The sequence below is a fragment of the Fulmarus glacialis genome, unplaced genomic scaffold (assembly GCF_000690835.1).
Source record: "Fulmarus glacialis isolate BGI_N327 unplaced genomic scaffold, ASM69083v1 scaffold21850, whole genome shotgun sequence".
NCBI classification, from domain to species: Eukaryota; Metazoa; Chordata; class Aves; order Procellariiformes; family Procellariidae; genus Fulmarus; species Fulmarus glacialis.
Window position 1 is genome coordinate 1 of NW_009187423.1, and position 18,355 is coordinate 18,355.

An 18,355-nucleotide genomic window follows, 5' to 3' on the forward strand; every position below is an offset into this window, starting at 1 on the left:
GAGGAGCAGCTGGGGGTATTCGGTACCACGGCGTTGTGGCGCTGCCCGCTTTGCTTCAGAGCTGCGCCTCATGAGTCCGTGTGCCAGGAATTGCGCAGATACATGTCTATAATCCCACCAGCCCCAGCTAAAGGGGTTGCTGCCGTTGGAGTGGAGGCTACGAAGGCAGCTTGCAGTGAATTGTGAGTGTTCAGGCAGTCACGTCGAGTGGTGGAGTGGAACGGCCCACGGCGTTGTGGCGCTGCCCGCTTTGCTTCAGAGCTGCGCCTCATGAGTCCGTGTGCCAGGAATTGCGCAGATACATGTCTATAATCCCACCAGCCCCAGCTAAAGGGGTTGCTGCCGTTGGAGTGGAGGCTACGAAGGCAGCTTGCAGTGAATTGTGAGTGTTCAGGCAGTCACGTCGAGTGGTGGAGTGGAACGGCAGCTGTGAAACACTTAGCTGGCATAACCACCTTCCCCTTGTCTATGGTTACTTGTTCCCGCACGTTTCCACCCCGTCCTGCTGCCTCCATGGGTGTTTGGGTGGCCACATGGCAAACCTGTTTGGGGAAGTGCTCTGTGTGAGGAATAGTTACTTTAAACATTCAGCTGGGTTTTCAGCAAGATCAGTGCATCCTACGGTGTCCCAGCACTTGTGCTGGGATTACCAAGGGCTATGCTGAGCAAGAGCAAGCAGCAGGGGGTTGGCAGGCGGATGGGACTGTTCATCTCAGAAATGATGCTCGGTGAGGTGTTTTACACTATGGTTTGGCCTGGCCGCTTTCCGGAGCCATTGTGATGGTGTTACGTGCAAGCATGACGCTTCAGTCAATTCCCGGGCTTTTGCTACATAGAATTTTTCATGATGTAAATTACAGTCAGAAGTTAGTAAAATACTCATGTTTCTCATGACTGCTTTAATCACTCTTTTTTGATTGGTGCCGCCCATGAGAGAATTGCAAAACTGGACATTAATGGCGTCGTTATTATATTTTAAAGACAACAAAATATATAGTATGTTTAATTTGGAGTGTGCCAATTTACAATGCAAAGAGACGTTTTATAAAGTGTGGGGATTTTAACGTATCAGACTGTCAGAGCTCTGTGTCTTTGAGACGCTGATTTCAATGAGCTTTGTAGATACAATGATCCGTGTAGACAGAGGATGTAAAAAAGAGATTTGCATATTAATGCAAATTTGGACCACGGGCTCTAAAAGCCCAACGCAAGATACCTGCAAGAAGAGGATGGTGAGGGCAAGTTTATTTTCCTTGAACTGTTAGTGTTTATATCTGATATTATTAAAGTGCCTAGTGTATTGGTATTCCTAGTAGACTAGTGTATATGAAATTAAATTTCAATTTGTTGATTTTCTATCTTTTTTTTTTTCCTAAAGTGAGCATAGGGAAAAACTAACTGGTGGTATTATAATGTGACATAATCCAGTTATAATGACAGTAGAAAGTTTAATGCCTCCACCGAGTTTAGAAGTATATTGGAGATTTAAAATTTCTGGCTGTTTTTGAAATATGCCGTAGCTGCGGTTTTGGAGATAGTCTTGTACATCTTAGTAAATTATTTTCCTGCTATGCATAATTATTTTTTCTGCTAAAAATTCACATGTAATCTCTTTCTATGTAAAATAACTGCTTTTAATGTTTCCCAAGTAATTTAGTTAACTTTAAAGGGCATGCATATAAAAGCATCTGAGTTGGTATGTGCAGAAGAATAATAGTTACCATAATTGTTGCGTAATTGAGCTTGTCTTCATGCCAGCGTCAGCCCAAATTAGAAGGAAAATACTCACGTAGCAAACCAGCACTGAAGTATTTGGAGAGTTACCGCATACAGCAGCCGAGCAATTGCCAGCTCCAGCATTAGCAACTGTGGTTCTTTACCCAACACTTTCGGCTTGTGTTTAAAGAGCACCTTAGTTTATGGTAGGAACTTTCACGTGTGGCCAGGCAGGAACAATGTTCATTTGTGTTTGGTATTAGGTCAAGATATAAGGAAAACAGTGCTGTTAAATCAGGGATATCGGCCATTCTCGCAGTTTGGAGAAAATAGGATGAAAAATTGTATCCAAAGATGTTGGGAAAGTTAAAATGGAAGGCTTGCTGTTTTGGCAGAACACGTACAAGGCCTCTCTTGAGGGTCAGTATAAGGAGACTGTGCTAGATTTCATGGTGGTAATAATTCCCGTTTGTGAAGAAATTTGATGGAGAACTCTTTCAGGACATAGTGATGACTGTGAGTGGGAGGCAAATGCATACAAGCAGACTCAGAGGAATTGGGAGTACAAGTATCCTACCTGCTATCTTTGGATCTTCAGGGAGTTTTGATTCTGAATGGTGAAAAAGTGGTGGAGATGTTTGGGTTCAAGATTTTGAATCTTTAATTTTTTTTTTTTCTAGTTCTTCCTAAGATAATTTGTGTTTATATAGCCTTTATTGTTCTGGAAGCTCCCTTGCTGTGTGCAGTGTTTTCATACAAATGTCAGAATATCTCAGATGTTTTAGGACTACGTTTTCAGTAGGTTTCGGAGGTAAAATGAACCTGTACAGTTGCTCATTGGTTCCAGAACTGAATCTCCTTGACCACAGCTTGGTGCAACACTGCGCTGAAAGGGACTGTTTTTTCTCCGCTTGGGGAAGAGAGGGAGGAGGGAATTCCTGTCTCCAAGCACCAGCTATGCTGTAACTGGGGCAACGAATCTGAGGACTGAAAGACAGAGAAATTCATTAAGCTGGAACAGGCAGAGGGACTGGTAACAAGGGCGTCTGCAGGTAGTACCTGCCCTTACCTTGCTCACTCATGCACTCTGTGCATGTGTAAGGCATGCTAGCCATCTCTCTCTTTCTCTTTTCCCATTCCTTTTGACGTGTGCTTATTCCTCATGGTAATTAATGCGTGGGTTTGTCTGCTGTAAACCACAATTAAGGGCCCAGAGGCCCTGGGACATTAGAAGAGAACAGGCAGTGCGAAGGAACCTGGTTTTGGAGAAAGTGGAAAGAGCAGGGTGGAAAAAATCATGCTTGAAAGACGTCTGGAGAGAGTTAGAAAGATTAAGGTGAAAAGTGAGCTTGAAGAGGAATGGAGAAAAAGAGAGCATGTGGTTTGGAGGGGAAGAAAGCTTAGTGTTGTAAACAAGGAAGAAGGGAGCTGGGGGAGAGATTTTTCTTCTTCCTGGCAGTTGGGATAGGAAGCTGACTGTTTTGACACCTTGTGTAGTACCTGAAATGAGTCTCTCATTCTTTTCCAGTGCAGGTAAGGACAAGGATGCTTATATTGAGGGGGAAGACCAAAAACTTCTAAGCAAACAAAAACCAAAGCAAAATGAAGCCAACACAGAGCCCGAGGCTTCTGAGGGTAAGTTCTTTCTGCAGTGACTGTGAAAGATCGGTAACTTTTTCAAAACTTCAGATGGGTAGTGGTTTGACATTGGAAGAACTCTTATTTGAAGACACTCGTTCCTGTTGAATGTTCTTTGGACTTAAGCCTTTATAATATACTACTTATTAAGAATTCCTTTGCTCAAGTATTTAACTTTTTGAAAGGCTAGGTGGCATATAAGCAAGAGTTGCTTTAGAATGAACAATGGCTTTCTTAATAACTCTTGTACCTTTAAGAATGAACAAAACTCCTAATAAACTGCATAGTTTATTCATTTTTAAAGTACCCTAAGGCCCAATCCTTCAGTCATTAATCAAGAACAATTCATGCTGTCTTTAGTGAAATATGCCTGGCAGTGATAATGTCTTGATTTCTGTGTGTCTGTGTGCAGGCACGCTGGGGAATACCAAGCAGGTAAATCAGATCAGTCCTTTCTCAAATTTTATTTCTAAATGGGCTCAACTTTGATATTGAGGAGGGCACAATTTTGTCTCCTGGAAAACCGGGTTCGGGCAGCCTGGTTTTCCAGCCATATATCAGAAAGCAATAACCACTTGCTAAAAATGTATTTAAAATTATGTAAAAAATTATTATACATTATTCCAACATAATTGTATTGGGTAATAACTTCCTCTTTCATGGTGATTTAATTCACTGGTGTTCAGATACTACACACTTCCACCTCCTTTTTCCGATAGTGTCGCTATGTATTTGGGAATTTGTTCCTCGTGAATCTCCTGAACAAACTTGATTTAGGAAACTCAGAGCAGACTAGGGGTGAGGTTTTGTCCTATACTAAGGAAAGTTGCCATTCAAAAACATCTTAAAAAACTGAAGCTAAATAATTCTGAGAAAATATCCTTAGAGAACTTTCTATGGAGTCTTGGAAGGCCACCTCCAAGTATTGTCACGTTGAGGAGGTAGAACATAGTCCTAAAACATACTAGGTATTCTGACATTTGTATTAAAACACTTTGCAGAGTCCTTATGAGCAATCTGTTCTTCCAGTGGCATCCTGGCAACATAGCTTCTTCTGGAACTGCGTCATTATAGACATGAAAAAATCTAGTGTTTTTTTTCTTCCCAGTAATGCCGTTCACACAACTTGGACGGTTTCACTGTCAATTTAGCAGTCTGGTAGACTTTAATATTTTAATATCCAGTGTTTATACCATTACAAACTCCACACCACATGTAGAATTTTTAGTATAACAAAAAATATTTAAAACAATTTGAATTGTTTTCAGTGATATAAAAATGTTAGTTTTGGTTTTGTTTTTTTTTTTCATCTGACATTTATTGGTGATTAGAAACTTTATCAAATGACTACAAAGAACAGTGCAATCTGAAAACTTGTTTTGCTGAGGAACCCACTCCACAGAATGTCCATTTCCTTAAAATTAGAAAAGTTGCAATACGTCATTTTCAGTGAAAACTGAAAGTCTCTGTTCTTTCTGAATGAATCTTTTTCAAAACAGTGTATTTCATAAATGTCTCTGAAGTTGTTTTTCATTTCTCTCTAGTCACAAAACGATTCTGTAAGTAACATGAGTCATGCAAAACGGTTACCGGAGTTACCGCCCCTACCTGCTTCTGCTTCAGCTGCACCTTCAGAATTGTATCAGGTATGTGCTCTCTTCCCTTGTGTCAGGGTATACAGTAAATTACATGTCCTAGTATGATTTTAGGCATCATATATTACCAGGCCTTAGGCAGATGAAGTAAAATTAGGAAAAACTATTTAAATTACTAAATTAAAGTACTAAGCAGATTGTCAGGTACTTCGTTAGAGCTGCTCTTATTTAGAAAAGTGTTACAACTTATATTATGATTTGGATATTAAACCTTGGCAGCTTAAATCTGTTCTTTAAGTTTATAGTTAATTATTTGCTGTTAAATTTTGGATCAAATATTTTGAGTTTAAGTTTCTGGGGAAGGAAGCAAATAGTAAAAATATTTTTCTTCCAAACAAATTATGATTTCCCCCTCCCCCTCAATACTTTATGGCAGAGCACCAAAAAAAAAAAGTTATACTGCTGTTCCAAAACCAGCTGAGAGCTTGACAGGTGCAGCATTGATCAGAATGGATAGCTTGTGCAGCTGCACAACTACAACCTATGCTGTGTGACACAAATTAAAATTACGTATGACAGCACTTGGGGGCAGGAAGAAGAGAGGGCTGGCTTTCCCCACCATAAGTGCCTCACAGTTGCTCATTTGGCTCATTTGCGTCAGCACTTCACTTCACCTAAGATGTTTTTCTTTAGAAAGATACTGTTCGTGAATAATTTGAAGTAGTTTCTGATGGAAAATGGGTTATTTTGGACTTCGTTTGAAAATAGGAAATTTTAAGTGAAATGTACTCTAAAATAACGGTAAAAAAATCTTCATTGAAGATTTACATAAAAATCTTTTATTTTCATCCAAAAATCTATCGGATTTCTGGGGATGTGTTAAGGGTTTGTGTAAGATATGGGAGCTGATTTAGCCAGTCCTGAAATTTTTGTGTTGCATAAGCAGTAGATTTTTGCTAGGTGACTGACTTTCTTCTCCGGAAACAGCTGTTCCTCTCTGACCAACTTTTTTCCCAAGAGGTTCCCCATTAGCAAGGGACCTATTCTACACCCAGAAGGTTGTTCTACCTAGTGGGGAAGAAAGAATATAGTTTACAAAGCAGGCCTAATTAAGAGAGAAGATGAGAAATCAGAGTTTATGCTGACTTCAGAGTGACTTTCTGGAGAAAATCTCCAAATCTGAATTATTTTTAATTCTTGTATCAGTTTGTCCACCAAAACTGTAATTCAGGGCCCCACCCACCTGTCTGGTGCATGCGGTGGAAGAAACTGAACTGAAAAGATTCTGTGAACTTTCAGAAGCTAATTTAAGGAGTATGATTGCAGCAGTAGTGTGAATGCCTTTTTCTTTGCTGATAAGATTAGCCCTGTCAATCAGAAGAAAAATGCAAGGCAGATGTAATAATCTTGCCTTAGCCTGTAGTTCAGATTGACAGACTGTATTGTTGTTCTCACTAAAGCTCATGATAGACAAAAAAAAAAAAATTCATAGCTGCATCTATAGGTTAAATGAAAAGAAGCTGTTTTATGCTTTAGAATGTTGGTCATAAAATGCTGGGAAGACGAGCTTAACTGCAACTCCTAAGGAAAAGGCAAGAGAAATGAGGGAACCAAAGATGGGATGTCATGAACGTATTTAGAAGCATTTTTAAGAATGATCTAAAACTGGTGACGGTAATGCTGCATTGTAAGGAGGAGGAAATGGGTAATAGGCATATGGTTGTGTTACTCCAATGAAGCAAAAAATCATTAAACAAGAAGTAATACAAAAACAAGCTAAATATGAACTTAGACTGAGAGCTTTAGGAACCATGGTATGAAGTGCATTCATGATTCTATCTTATGTATGTTTTCTCTCTGAGGGTATCTTGATAAGAAACATACTTCTCGATCCCACATCCCTTATGTCTGTGAGCTATCTCATTAAAGTTTAGACATCAGCACTGATGACAAGCCAATCAATAAATACCAAGCCACCTGAGAAAACATGGAATGAACAGACAGAAGAAATCTATTACAAATCGTGTATTGATGTGGGAGAGAGAGAAAGATGAGTGCTGAATTTGTTAAACTTGTATTATTGCTCAACTGTTACAAGGATTGAGTTTTAAAAGTAGACAGGTCATTAACAAAGGCTTGAGGAATAAGAATTTTCTAAATTTAAGCAAATGTAAGGAGAAGAAAAGCAAGATGGAGATGCGGGGGAGTAGAGAGTACTAGATAATGTACTATACCTTCTCTTATTTATAAAAAAGACCTTGATTATGCAAAAAAATGCACTAGTACTCCTACTGAAGCATTGTGTAAAATTATTCTTGTACATGTGTGGAACATCAGGATCTAAAAATAGATTGGTGGTCAAATGACTCCAAGTCAGACTTACGTATTTGCTCTTTATACTAATTGATCTTTAACCCTGTTGTAACTCTAAGATGACTCTTTAAATTACTGTGCTGTGTAAAACTATTGCTTTTTTTTTCCAATTTCAGCTTGTCCTTAAAAGCAGCTGTTATCCTCCTTTGATGCAACAAGCATCATGGACTTTGGCAGCTCCATTCAAAGAACAGAGTTACTACAGAAGCCCAAGTGACTCCATAGCTAATAACTATACTCCTACTGCACGGGATTTAAAATTGAAAAATGTGCACAAATTAAAGACTTCTTCAATGACAGGGACATCACTGGGTTCAGCAAAAAAAAGAGAACAGCCTCACCGTGTATCCATATTTGAATGTGTTTATAAATTCAGCCTTGCTTGTTCTATACATTTTTATCTCTGCTTATCGGTTAGAGCGTCATCCCTGGAAAAATCACTTATCCCACATAAACACTTACAAGCTTATCACCTCAGGGTCAGTACAGACAAATTTCCAAAAGCATGCATAACTTTAACAAAGGTAAGGCCAGTTTCTGATTAATTAGTTAGGTTCATCCCTCCAAATCATCGCATGCAATTACTTGGAGGGAATTGTTTGCAAAGCAGAAAATGAACAAAATACAAGTTAGCTCTTATTATTGCTAGAAATAAGAGTTAGTATCAACAGGAAAACAGAAACAAATTCAATGTGCACCCCTGTTATGCTCATATTCATGAGTCTTGCATAGCAAAACAAGATGGGGGACAGGCATTAAAATCTTTACTTGAGGATCAAATCCAAGAAATGTTGCTTAATACACTGTTTACATCTAAGCCATGTAATTGATTTATTTGTTAGTAAACTGTGCATACATATGTAAATCCTGCAATATGACATATTATATGGTGTTGATTCAACATGACATTGTGATACAAAGCAAATAAGGTTAAGAGTTGTAATACTCTTGCTATTTAAGTTTACCGATATGTATGTATCAAATATTTTATGAAAACAAGTTGTTTAGGCATCTTACCAGTTGCAGGTGTCAAATTAACTCCATTACTTAGTCTGAAAATTCCAAAGTAAGTTATTATTTATTTCCTAATTATCAAGTTAAATGTTCTCTGTATCAAGGGTGACACATTCATAAACCATGGTTTCCTACATACTGTCAGGCTGTCTGTGAATATACTCATCCTGCATTGTTGCTTTGCTTCCCTGAAGTGTTAGAAATTGTTTCGTTTCCCTGGGATAGATGAGACATAACAGCTTCAATATCTGCTTAGTCCCCTTGTACGCTATTTAAGAAGGGTTTGGTTTTGTTCATTGGGTCTCTTTAACAGGTTCTTTGTCATACACCTGATTCTTCTACTCTATGTACTTCTCCAGTACATGGGTGGTATGTAGGAAGTAGGTCATGGTACTTTTCTTGGTGAAAAGGCATGATGTATTAATTTTGTTAAAAGACCTGTTTATTTGTACTCTGAAAAGCACATGGTAATAGTTTGTACTTCTCAGATTTTTCATGTGCAGTATATTTGGTGGAACTATACATCTTATAGAAGTGCTTTTGTATTCAAAATAGAAAGTCACAGTGCAGAAAATATGGTTTGTGCAGGGAGGTAAGTAGGCACTGTCGTCTTAAGCATGAGCTGAATGCTTTCCTGAAGTTAGTTTATAGTCCCACAATCAGCAAGATTATTTAACACATGATTTTAATGTCATGCTAAATGCTAAGTCAAAACGAAAGGCTTTTTTGTGACATTGTAGTGTTCTGTTATCTCATTATCTAATTAATTCACTTAGCTCTGTTTTTCACCAATCTGAAATAATATCTTATTTGAAAAATATTCCTGTATGTGATTTTCTTAACTGGTGCTTAAAGCTTCAAAAGAATTTGATCCTTCTAGAAAAAAGCTCAAACGTACACAAAGAAGTCAGTGGGATTCTGATAGGTAATGTACTGTAACGTTATAAAGATACAGATTATTACAATCAGTCTAGATATCTGAGTTGTGATTTAATATTGAAATGTTAAGTCTCTACAAAAAAAATGTATGTGCGTCAAGACTGAAATTCCATGGTGTGCTAAGTGAGCACCTTTAACTGCTTCTTTGTGGCAGGACAAATTTCCGTCTTAGGCATGCTAAATGAAAGGTCTTCCTTTCATGATTACTGACTTGAGAACGCAGAGTTTAGTTAATAGAGATGCAGACTGTAGAAATGAAGTCTCTCAGTCTTGCTGTGAGTGTTTAAATGCTCTGTAATTCTCCTATAGTTATGTCAAATTGGGTGCTCCGCTGTAGTGAATATTTCTTTTTATCTTCTTTGTGCTTGTGTTCTTCATCTGTAAAACAAGGAAATAGTTCTCTCTAGAAGTGCTGTGACAGTAACTTTTTTACTCCTTGTTAAGATAACATGGTGATGAGTACCATAAAAAAGACAAAAGGGATATTTAAATTCTCTTCAGCTAAGGACTTGATAATGTGAAGTAAATCAAGTATGGAGTGACAGCTTCTTGGCTGAGTGCTAGTAGGTCTGGCTCTGATAGAATTGCTTATAAGATACTGCCCTTCTGAGTGATACTGTGCAGTTGTAAGGTTTACATGATTGTATTCTTTCTGTTAGAGTAGTATGTTATGTTATACAATTTTACCAAAGTTTTTTAATGAGTAATTGAAATACTTCGTAGGTCATACTTGTTCTCTGTGCAGTATAAGTGGTTTATGTAATGCTTGTCATTTGTCCATATTGATTTAAGAATCCATTACTTCTTCTTTATTCACTAAACTTGCATTCTTTTCAGAAGCACACCAACTTTGTTGAACAGTTGGGATCCCATTTCACTGTGTGCACTTGCTCATATGCCAGAATTACGTGTCATACACTATACAGACAACCAACCATTGACCCCAGAAGAACAATTTGTTGTCATGCACTTACATGAGAAGGAGATAAGTAAGCGAGAAAAGCCACCTTCAAAAAACGATATAGAGGTATTTATATAATTTTTTTTTTAAGTTAAAAGTAGCAGCAGTAATCATCTGCAATATGTCTGTAAACTGTTTACTTAAAAGTAGTTGAGAAAAGAAGGCAGTACATGAGGTTTAGAAGATGTAAATATTCAATATAGCAAACTACTGTTAAATATTGTCAACTCCTTTCCCATTTGTTTCTCTTTCTTGCTATTCAGTCTGATTTTCATTCTAATGGATTTGCAAGTAGAGTTATCTTCCCAAATTCTTAACCTCTCACATTATTGGCTAGTACCTCAGAGATCAGTAATTTAATATGCTACACTCAGTTCTATTGGTATATATGCTTACATCAAAACAGATGGAAGTATTGTAAATATGTCAGGCATTGGCAGTGCTTTAAAAAGAACCGAGAGATAGATAGCCAAAATCCATTATATTCAAACACCTTTCAATTGCGGAAAAGGTTCAAGTGATAGAAAAGCTAAAAATATTTTGTAGTAATTCATTATCTGTCAGAAAATTCATACAATAAGCGTAATATTTTTAACATTATTTTATAGCGGTACTGTTACTACATATATAATGGAGTGCAGGAAGACATGCTGGCACCTCAGGATAAGGAAGTGATGAATGTAATTTTAAAGCATATTCCAACTCACATTCTTGCTAACCCCAACCTGGAGAATTTACTTGCAAGTTTAAAAGAAGAGATTCAGGCAGACTATCGTATCAGCCTCATGAAAGCCATTGGTAAGACTCAAAATCTCTTAGCAATTCAGAGTATGTAGACATTTATTGCGCTTTGAAAGCAAGTCTGCATTCTATTCTTAGCACCCATGGATAATTCCTTTGGCATCAGTAGAACTGCAATAGATATCTGAGAGAATATAATCTGTGATCATGCTACATAACGTTCCAGTTTCAACAAATACCTATTTACTAAACCCTACATTCCATCACTTAAATATAGTCATTTCCAAGTTCAGTAGCTCTGGGTGTGTAGAATAATTTTGTCCATACTTACACAATTTTCCATTCCTATTCAAATCCAAATCACATTCAAAATGCATAATTCTGCATCATCTCATCAGATGGATAAAGAGGGGGTTGATCAAATGATGGTGGACAAGAAGTAATCATCTTAATTTGTAGCAAAAGAAATTGGATAAGAAATTAGAAAGACATTGTGACTATAAAGATCGTGAAGCGCTGCAGCAGGTTATTCATTGATGAATGTGCTCTGATTTATTGATGAATGATGCTTTGAAGTGCATGATAGACAAGTATCTCTTGAGCAGTCAAAGTATATTTGATCCTGATGTGGGGAGAGGGTAAACTAGGCTATTTTAACAGATATTTCCCAGACTAACTGTTTTGTTATTCTGCAGTAAGTCAGTGATACCCATTAACAGCCAAATTCATCTGTCTCATAACTCCAGTGGACATTCCAGGTGTTACACTGGGATCATGTCACAGGGTCAAAGAATTTCATTTAAGACATTACAGGATTAAGGAAAATTAGATTATATGTAAATGTGCATGATTACACTGCTCATGTCCAACAAATACAAGATCATCATATATAAATAAACACAAAAGAATTTCATAATCATTGAAATTCAGTAATGCCCATCTGAAAGTGAATGTGAAAGAGACAGTTCTGTAGAACATGAGATCTTTTTTTAATTTGCTTTTCAGTAGTCTTACAGTTTTCTTGGGTTTTCCACATGTGAAATAATTCCTTTCAATTTTCTTAAATGTGTTGACCAGTAAGGAAGCGTGGCCTCTCATTCATGACAGCATTTTCACTCTGCCTTCTATAGTCTCTGATATCTTTCCAAGTACCCTTTAATTTGCCTTTTATCGATGTCACAATTTTAGTATTTGCAGTCCCTTTTTGTGGTAATGCTGATGTCAACAAGGGGTAGTGCGCCTGCTTCCTAGCTTTCGTTAATCTCATATGTAATGGGCCATTGGTCAGAACTGGTAGCACATGAGTTTTGGCATTTAGCAGATCGTAGATCAGCCCTCATATCCTTCCTAGATATAACAGATGATTCATAAGATTTCTGTGTTTCACAAACGTTTAAGAAGCCTTTTAAAAATTATCCTTGAAAGGGAGATATTTCCACCCCTGGTTTATGGACGAGGAATTGAAGCACGAAATAAATGTGCTTCAACTGGAAAGATAGAATGAAAAGCTGTTTCTCCTGCCTCCCACTTTTAGAACCAGGACCAATTCTTGTTTTCTTTTTCTGAAATAATTTTATAGTCAAATTGGTAATTTGATTATTGTGCTGTATTTCATCCTAAAAACATGCAAGTAACTCTATGACAGTGTATAAGTTTTAAATGTGCAGAATTCTATGACTTCCTGAACTATGGAGATACTGTGTTTTCATATGTAGGTTTTGACTATACATGCAGTCTCACCGTGATATATATAATTTGTTCTAGTTGATTACATCTTGATGGATCCAGCTGAGAGAGAGAGACTGTTTATTGGAAGTACCCCACGCCCTTTTCCCCAGAGAGTTGTCCGTGCACCAGTCCCATGGCACAGCTCTTACGAAGAAGTGAAAAGCTGGAATGAAAGAAATCTATTCATAGTGAATCCGTTGATGCCCACTTTGCAACAGCTCTGGCTTTCTCAGTAAGATGTTTCGTTCATAGGATCTTAATTAAATTGAGAATGTTTTTATTTTATGGATTGGTTAGAGAGTGCATCTGCTGACTTCTCTACATACGCTACAGAGATCCTGGGGGAGCCGGTAGAGAGAAAGTGGCAGAATCTGTTCTGTTTTCTAAAAAAATTTTTTTTCTGAGCCTGTAAGAGTTTCAACATAAAATGATTGTTTCCTGCAGACTGTGAATGCAAGCATGAACATGTTTTACACGACCACAGTGAAGAATGGATAACTGTGCTATGAAAAGATCATCCCCTTTGTTAGAAGATGTTATCCCTAAATTAAGATTCAATGCTCAAGTAAATAGTGATTTGGAATTCTCATCTTGATTCCTGAAATTAACAAAATTAACTCTTAATATTGAGTGTCTTTCCAATGTCTGTAGTTGGAAGTTGTTCTGGGGACTTTTGAAAATTGAGATATGTTTTCTTATGAAGTTAAATATGGTAGGTCGTAATCCTGAGAACTGTTTTTGAACTTAAGTAATGTTTGCAGGAATTTAAGCTTTTGTAAGTTACAGACTGTGATATACGCCATGCTGATGAAATTTTGTCTTTTTCCCACGGGGTAGCCAGGATAGATACTTATTACTATTAATACGGAATAGAAGCAGTAGGTGTCATTCTGTACGTTCTTTAGTGCCTGTATACACTAATGAATCTAGGAAAACGACAGGAAATTATTCTGACCATTTCAGCAAAAAATTAACGCAATTTTAAATATAACAGGTACAAAATTAAATTTCTGAAGCCTTTTATGTTTGCCAATAGCGGAAAAAACCCCAACCCATTACAAGTGCACTTGTTGGACAGCTTAGCAATGAAGTGATATGCATCAATGAAATTATATATGTTTATAAACACTAATAGTAGGAGACCTTCCTGACTGTATTTCATGGGTTTTTTTAAAACATAATTCCATAAAATATCTACTATTTGTTTTACTTCTGTAGGTATAGTCATCTAAGGTTTGTTCGCACTGAAGAAATGCTTTGTAGAGATCTGCCACTGTTGCCTACCGAATTTGAGGAGGTCATTCGAAGACACTGTGTGGAAGCTCGCAATATTCTTCAGAACAAGTCAGTGCCAACTGTAGTAACAGTAGATAAATAGAGTATCTTAGGGTCTAATTCACATGAAGCTCCCTTTTTAAAACAGATCTTAGACTGAGATGACACTAGTCCCAACCACAAGGCTGCCAAAACAGAGGGGAAAATAGCAGAGAGGGATAAAACATCTGGATGCTGAAAGAGCTATTGAAACTGCAAGAGTGCTTGCACAAGAGCAAATGGGAACAAACTGACTATGAATAAGTGTAGACTGGAAATTAGAAGGTTTCTAACCATGAGAGGAGTGGAGTCTAAATCTATAAAAATGGTGACAGAAAACCTGATTTTTTTAATTATGGAAATTGATCAATTTAAGGAAGAGATTATATGATGTAATAGCCCATGATATTAGGTGACTGCATTCTGCCCTCCTGAGATCTCTTCCAGACTCAAGTTTCCCACTTAATGCTAATAATTTAATATTGTCACTAGTATTTAGTCTATTAATATTAATTTAAACTAATAGTAATTATAAAAAGAATCCTTAGCTTAAAAACTCAGTTTTCCTCTAAGTCCTGGTAGGTACAGGATTTTTTTGACATCTAGTTAACAATTCTCTGCTAGCCCTTTGAATTTTGCTTATTCTTTGGCTAACTTGTGAGCTTAGGTTTCATTGCAAGGAGCAAAGTATGACTAATAAGCTTTTAAAAACGTTTTCTCCATATTATTTCATTGTAGGTGGATCCCAACTTGTGCCTGTATTTTCCTTGATCAAAAAAGGAAATGGCTTCATTTTGCTCCTGAAAATGACTGTGATTCCTCTCAGCAAGTTGAAAGCTATTTTCATTCGGTGGCAACTCTAATGTCATTACAGTTACGTGAGATGGTTGTTAACTCCTTAGAAGATCTTCTTGCATTTTTTATGATCCACAAGGTATATGCTGTGAAGTATATCTATAGTTTTCAGTGTTACACAGAGATAATAATTCGTATAGCCATAAAATGTAATGCTCTTTGAAGGCTAAAATATCCCAGATAGCTCCTGCCTCCATAAAAAATGGCCAGATCCTTCAAACAGTTGTGCATGCTCAGTGGGATTTTCTTTGCATGGTCAAGAACTGCTCATTTGAATAATCATTTTGCAGGCCTAGGGTTACAACTAGCAGTTTATAGGAGTTTTCAACTCTGTCTTGAATGAGTGTGCTTTTTTATTTTTTAATTTTTAGTTTTATTTTTCTTGGCCTTAACCAGGCAGAACACTTAAATGTGTTTTTCTGAAAGCATGTGAATAATCCCCTTTGAAGTCAAAAGTGTGCAGTCATGCATGCAATCCTTTGCAGACGTAATTTATGTATGTGGTGTCCCTGTCTATACCAAGTGAGTGCCCTGTATTATTTCATGTAATGCACATCATTATAATAAACATTACACCATGAGAGTTTTTACCACTGTTTTGGCTATGATAAAGTTGCCTTTCAGTGGAAATGAGTTCTTTAAGTATTAGGTCACCCAGGATCTACTGTGATGAGACGAAATGAAACATATTTAAACAGAATAAATGTGGCAGATTAAATACCGCATTGCAACCAGAGGATCACACCTAATAAAATATGCTGTCAAACTTACGCTAAGCCTTGCATGTGGGTGATGATGGTGTTGCTGATGGTTGGGGTTTTTTTTAGGTTTGTTTTGTCTTGTCGGTTGGTTTGGGTTTGGGTTTTGGTTTTGTGTGGGTTGGCTTTTTTTTTTTTTAAAATCATTATAGCATCTACATTATGAGTCTAGTCATGGATTAGGACTCCATTACTGTAAAGGCAATTTGGGGGCAGGGCAGTTCTTACTAACCATACAAGGCAATTAAAAAAACAGGATCTTGTATCTGATTTTAGATTTTATTTCTGAGAGGCATTATGGATATTTCTTTCAGAGTTTTTGTTCTGTACGGTAATTAGTGCTTTACTTCTGTTACTTAAGGGAAAATCAAGGCAATTAGGCTTAAATCCTGTTTCCTGATTCCAACTTTTATAGATTCATTTAGGAGTTGGCACCTTAAAATCTTGTGTACTGGGGCATCGGTATTTTGAATAAAATCAGGGACGAAGATCCCATTGGTGCTGTGTAGTTAAGAGATTTGGGGGAGTTTGTATCTTTTAAAAATTATTATAGTTATAGCTGATTTCTTTGGCATGTACAATTTTCATTCTTTTCCATTCCAAGGATGGAAGTGATTTTACAGAACCGTATCAAGAAATGCAGTTCTTTGTACCTCAAATACTAACAGTCAAACTCAGTGTGGAAGAACCTAAGATTGTCTTTGAGCCACCTTTGAAAGAATGTTGGGATTTAATCAATCATTGCTTCAGGGAGATCCTGCAAAGTGCTGAGGAACTTCCAAAGGTACTGGATAAGTTGTAGCTGCATACAAAATACAATATGAATAAAAACTGTCTATGATATAAAAAGTTATGAATGAGGCAGAAAACTGACAAATAGAAGATAAAGATGGGGGTTGTGTATCATGAACTGTGTGAACTTTTGTGATTATAGAAGACAGCATAGGAATTGTTCTTTGCAGATTCAAGTTATATTAAAGCCCTGGTTTGATTTTCATATAGTTTTCGCAAGCAAACTATGTGTGTAACCAAGTGTTAATTATGAATCAGAGTCTTTTCACTTTGCAGTGTTTTTACCAAATAATACATTTTTTTTGAAGTGGTCAGTGAATTGGTAATAGAATACCTTATTTCCTCTATTGTATGTGTTATTACATTATTTGCAATGGTTCCCTTTAGGTAGAAAGATTTCTATTTCCAGAATTAAAAAGAGATGATCTCACTCTCAGTACAGTCAAACCAGATGAATCATTGTTTTCAGAGTATGTGAACAAACTTGAAAAGAGCTTTGAGAGCAACATACTTGGTCCACAGAAGTAAGTTTCGGCTGTTAAACTCCATTGCCCATCCAAACCCTCAGATTTATAACACTATCCATTTAACTCAAACAAACAGTTTGAGTTGATTTGTTTCTTATTACAGAGAATCTTCACATTGGAATCCTATGTTTGTTTTTGTGATCTTCTTGTTTAAGGTATTTAAAGAGGTACAGGAAATACAGCAATCTCTTGAACAACAATGCACAGCAAGATGTCACAGATTTCTTGAAAGAAGGTCATACTTTAGAAGCTTTAACAGAGGTAATATGTAACTGACAACTGTTACATGTTCATGCAGCAGCTAACACATCATACTTGACTTCCTAATATGTTGCCTAAAGAACTCCCATTCAAATAATTTGTTTTACCCTTGGGAATACTAGGGAAGCCATCTCAATTTACATAGCCCCTTACTGTAGGGCTGCTGTGCAAGGAGGTTTCTTTATGGCCTTCTTCTATGGGTTTTGTTGGGTCTTAGTAGAAGTCCAGTGGAAGGCTGTGCCCAGAGTATTTGGTGAATCTGCATCTTGCTGGTCTTTTGACTGTCTTGTCCTTAGTCAGCCCTGTCTACTTTTCTCTCTGCATTCCTGAGTTAGCCTCTGGCTAAATACTTCTTTACCACAGCTTCGGTGGTGTTCCTTAGTGTGGCATATTACTGCGCAAAGCTTTCAGCCCTGGAATCTGTGGATAGGAGCTGAGCTCTGGAAAGATAGAAAATAGTTGTTCCGTCTTCTATTTGGAATATATTATACATTTGCTGGATGGGAACTAATTAGTTGTTGGTTAGTATTTTTAATCTATAGACTTTAAGGAAGAATAACAGATGTATTATTTTCCATTTGTAGAAGATTGACAGCTTAACAAAACTGAAAAGAGAGATTGCTTCCATGCCTGTCACTGTCCCTCTGGCCATGTTCTGTCTGGATGCTGTACAACTGAATGAGGAACTCTGCAATCGGACCCAAAATCTTAAAGATAGATTGATTGAATTTGAAGTGATGGAAAACAGAGAGTTAAATAAAAGGTACATGTTGTTAGTTAGCATGCATGGTTCTTGCTGTCTGTGTGGACTGATCCTGTGTATCTGTGGATGAGATAACTTTATTCATGTGCTAAGTTTTTCAGTGCTGACCAGACATGTGCAAGGACAACGAAGTGGGTATTTAAAATTAACAGGAACAGAAATACTTGTAAATAAATATCTAGATTAGTCTATATAGGGTGTACATAGGGATTGGACTGGAAATATGCCATTGTTCTTTCCTCCTTTACTGGCCTTCTAGGATTTGGTTTGAGGTTCCTGCTTCCCCTGCTGGTGTCCAGCTAAAGCAACATGAAGAATCTACTATGCAGCTCTGCATTTGTCTTGTCCCTCACTTTTTTCTTTTTTTTTTTTCCTCTTCC

At 37.1% G+C, this 18,355-nt stretch overlaps 1 protein-coding gene across 1 annotated transcript; it reads left to right on the plus strand.

Annotated features, from left to right (window-relative positions):
• Window positions 1–302: 302 nt before the first annotated feature.
• LOC104074853 (dynein heavy chain 3, axonemal-like) lies at window positions 303–17,975 on the plus strand (the record flags this gene model as incomplete). The annotated part of the gene is made up of 14 exons (XM_009575136.1): window positions 303–382; window positions 3,245–3,351; window positions 3,767–3,789; window positions 4,899–5,000; window positions 8,840–8,928; window positions 10,113–10,302; window positions 10,845–11,034; window positions 12,742–12,937; window positions 13,924–14,049; window positions 14,758–14,953; window positions 16,237–16,416; window positions 16,812–16,948; window positions 17,107–17,212; window positions 17,797–17,975. Coding segments are annotated over exons 1-14 (1,901 nt in total), but the record flags the coding sequence as incomplete, so codon positions are not given.
• Between the last annotated feature and the right edge of the window lie 380 nt (window positions 17,976–18,355).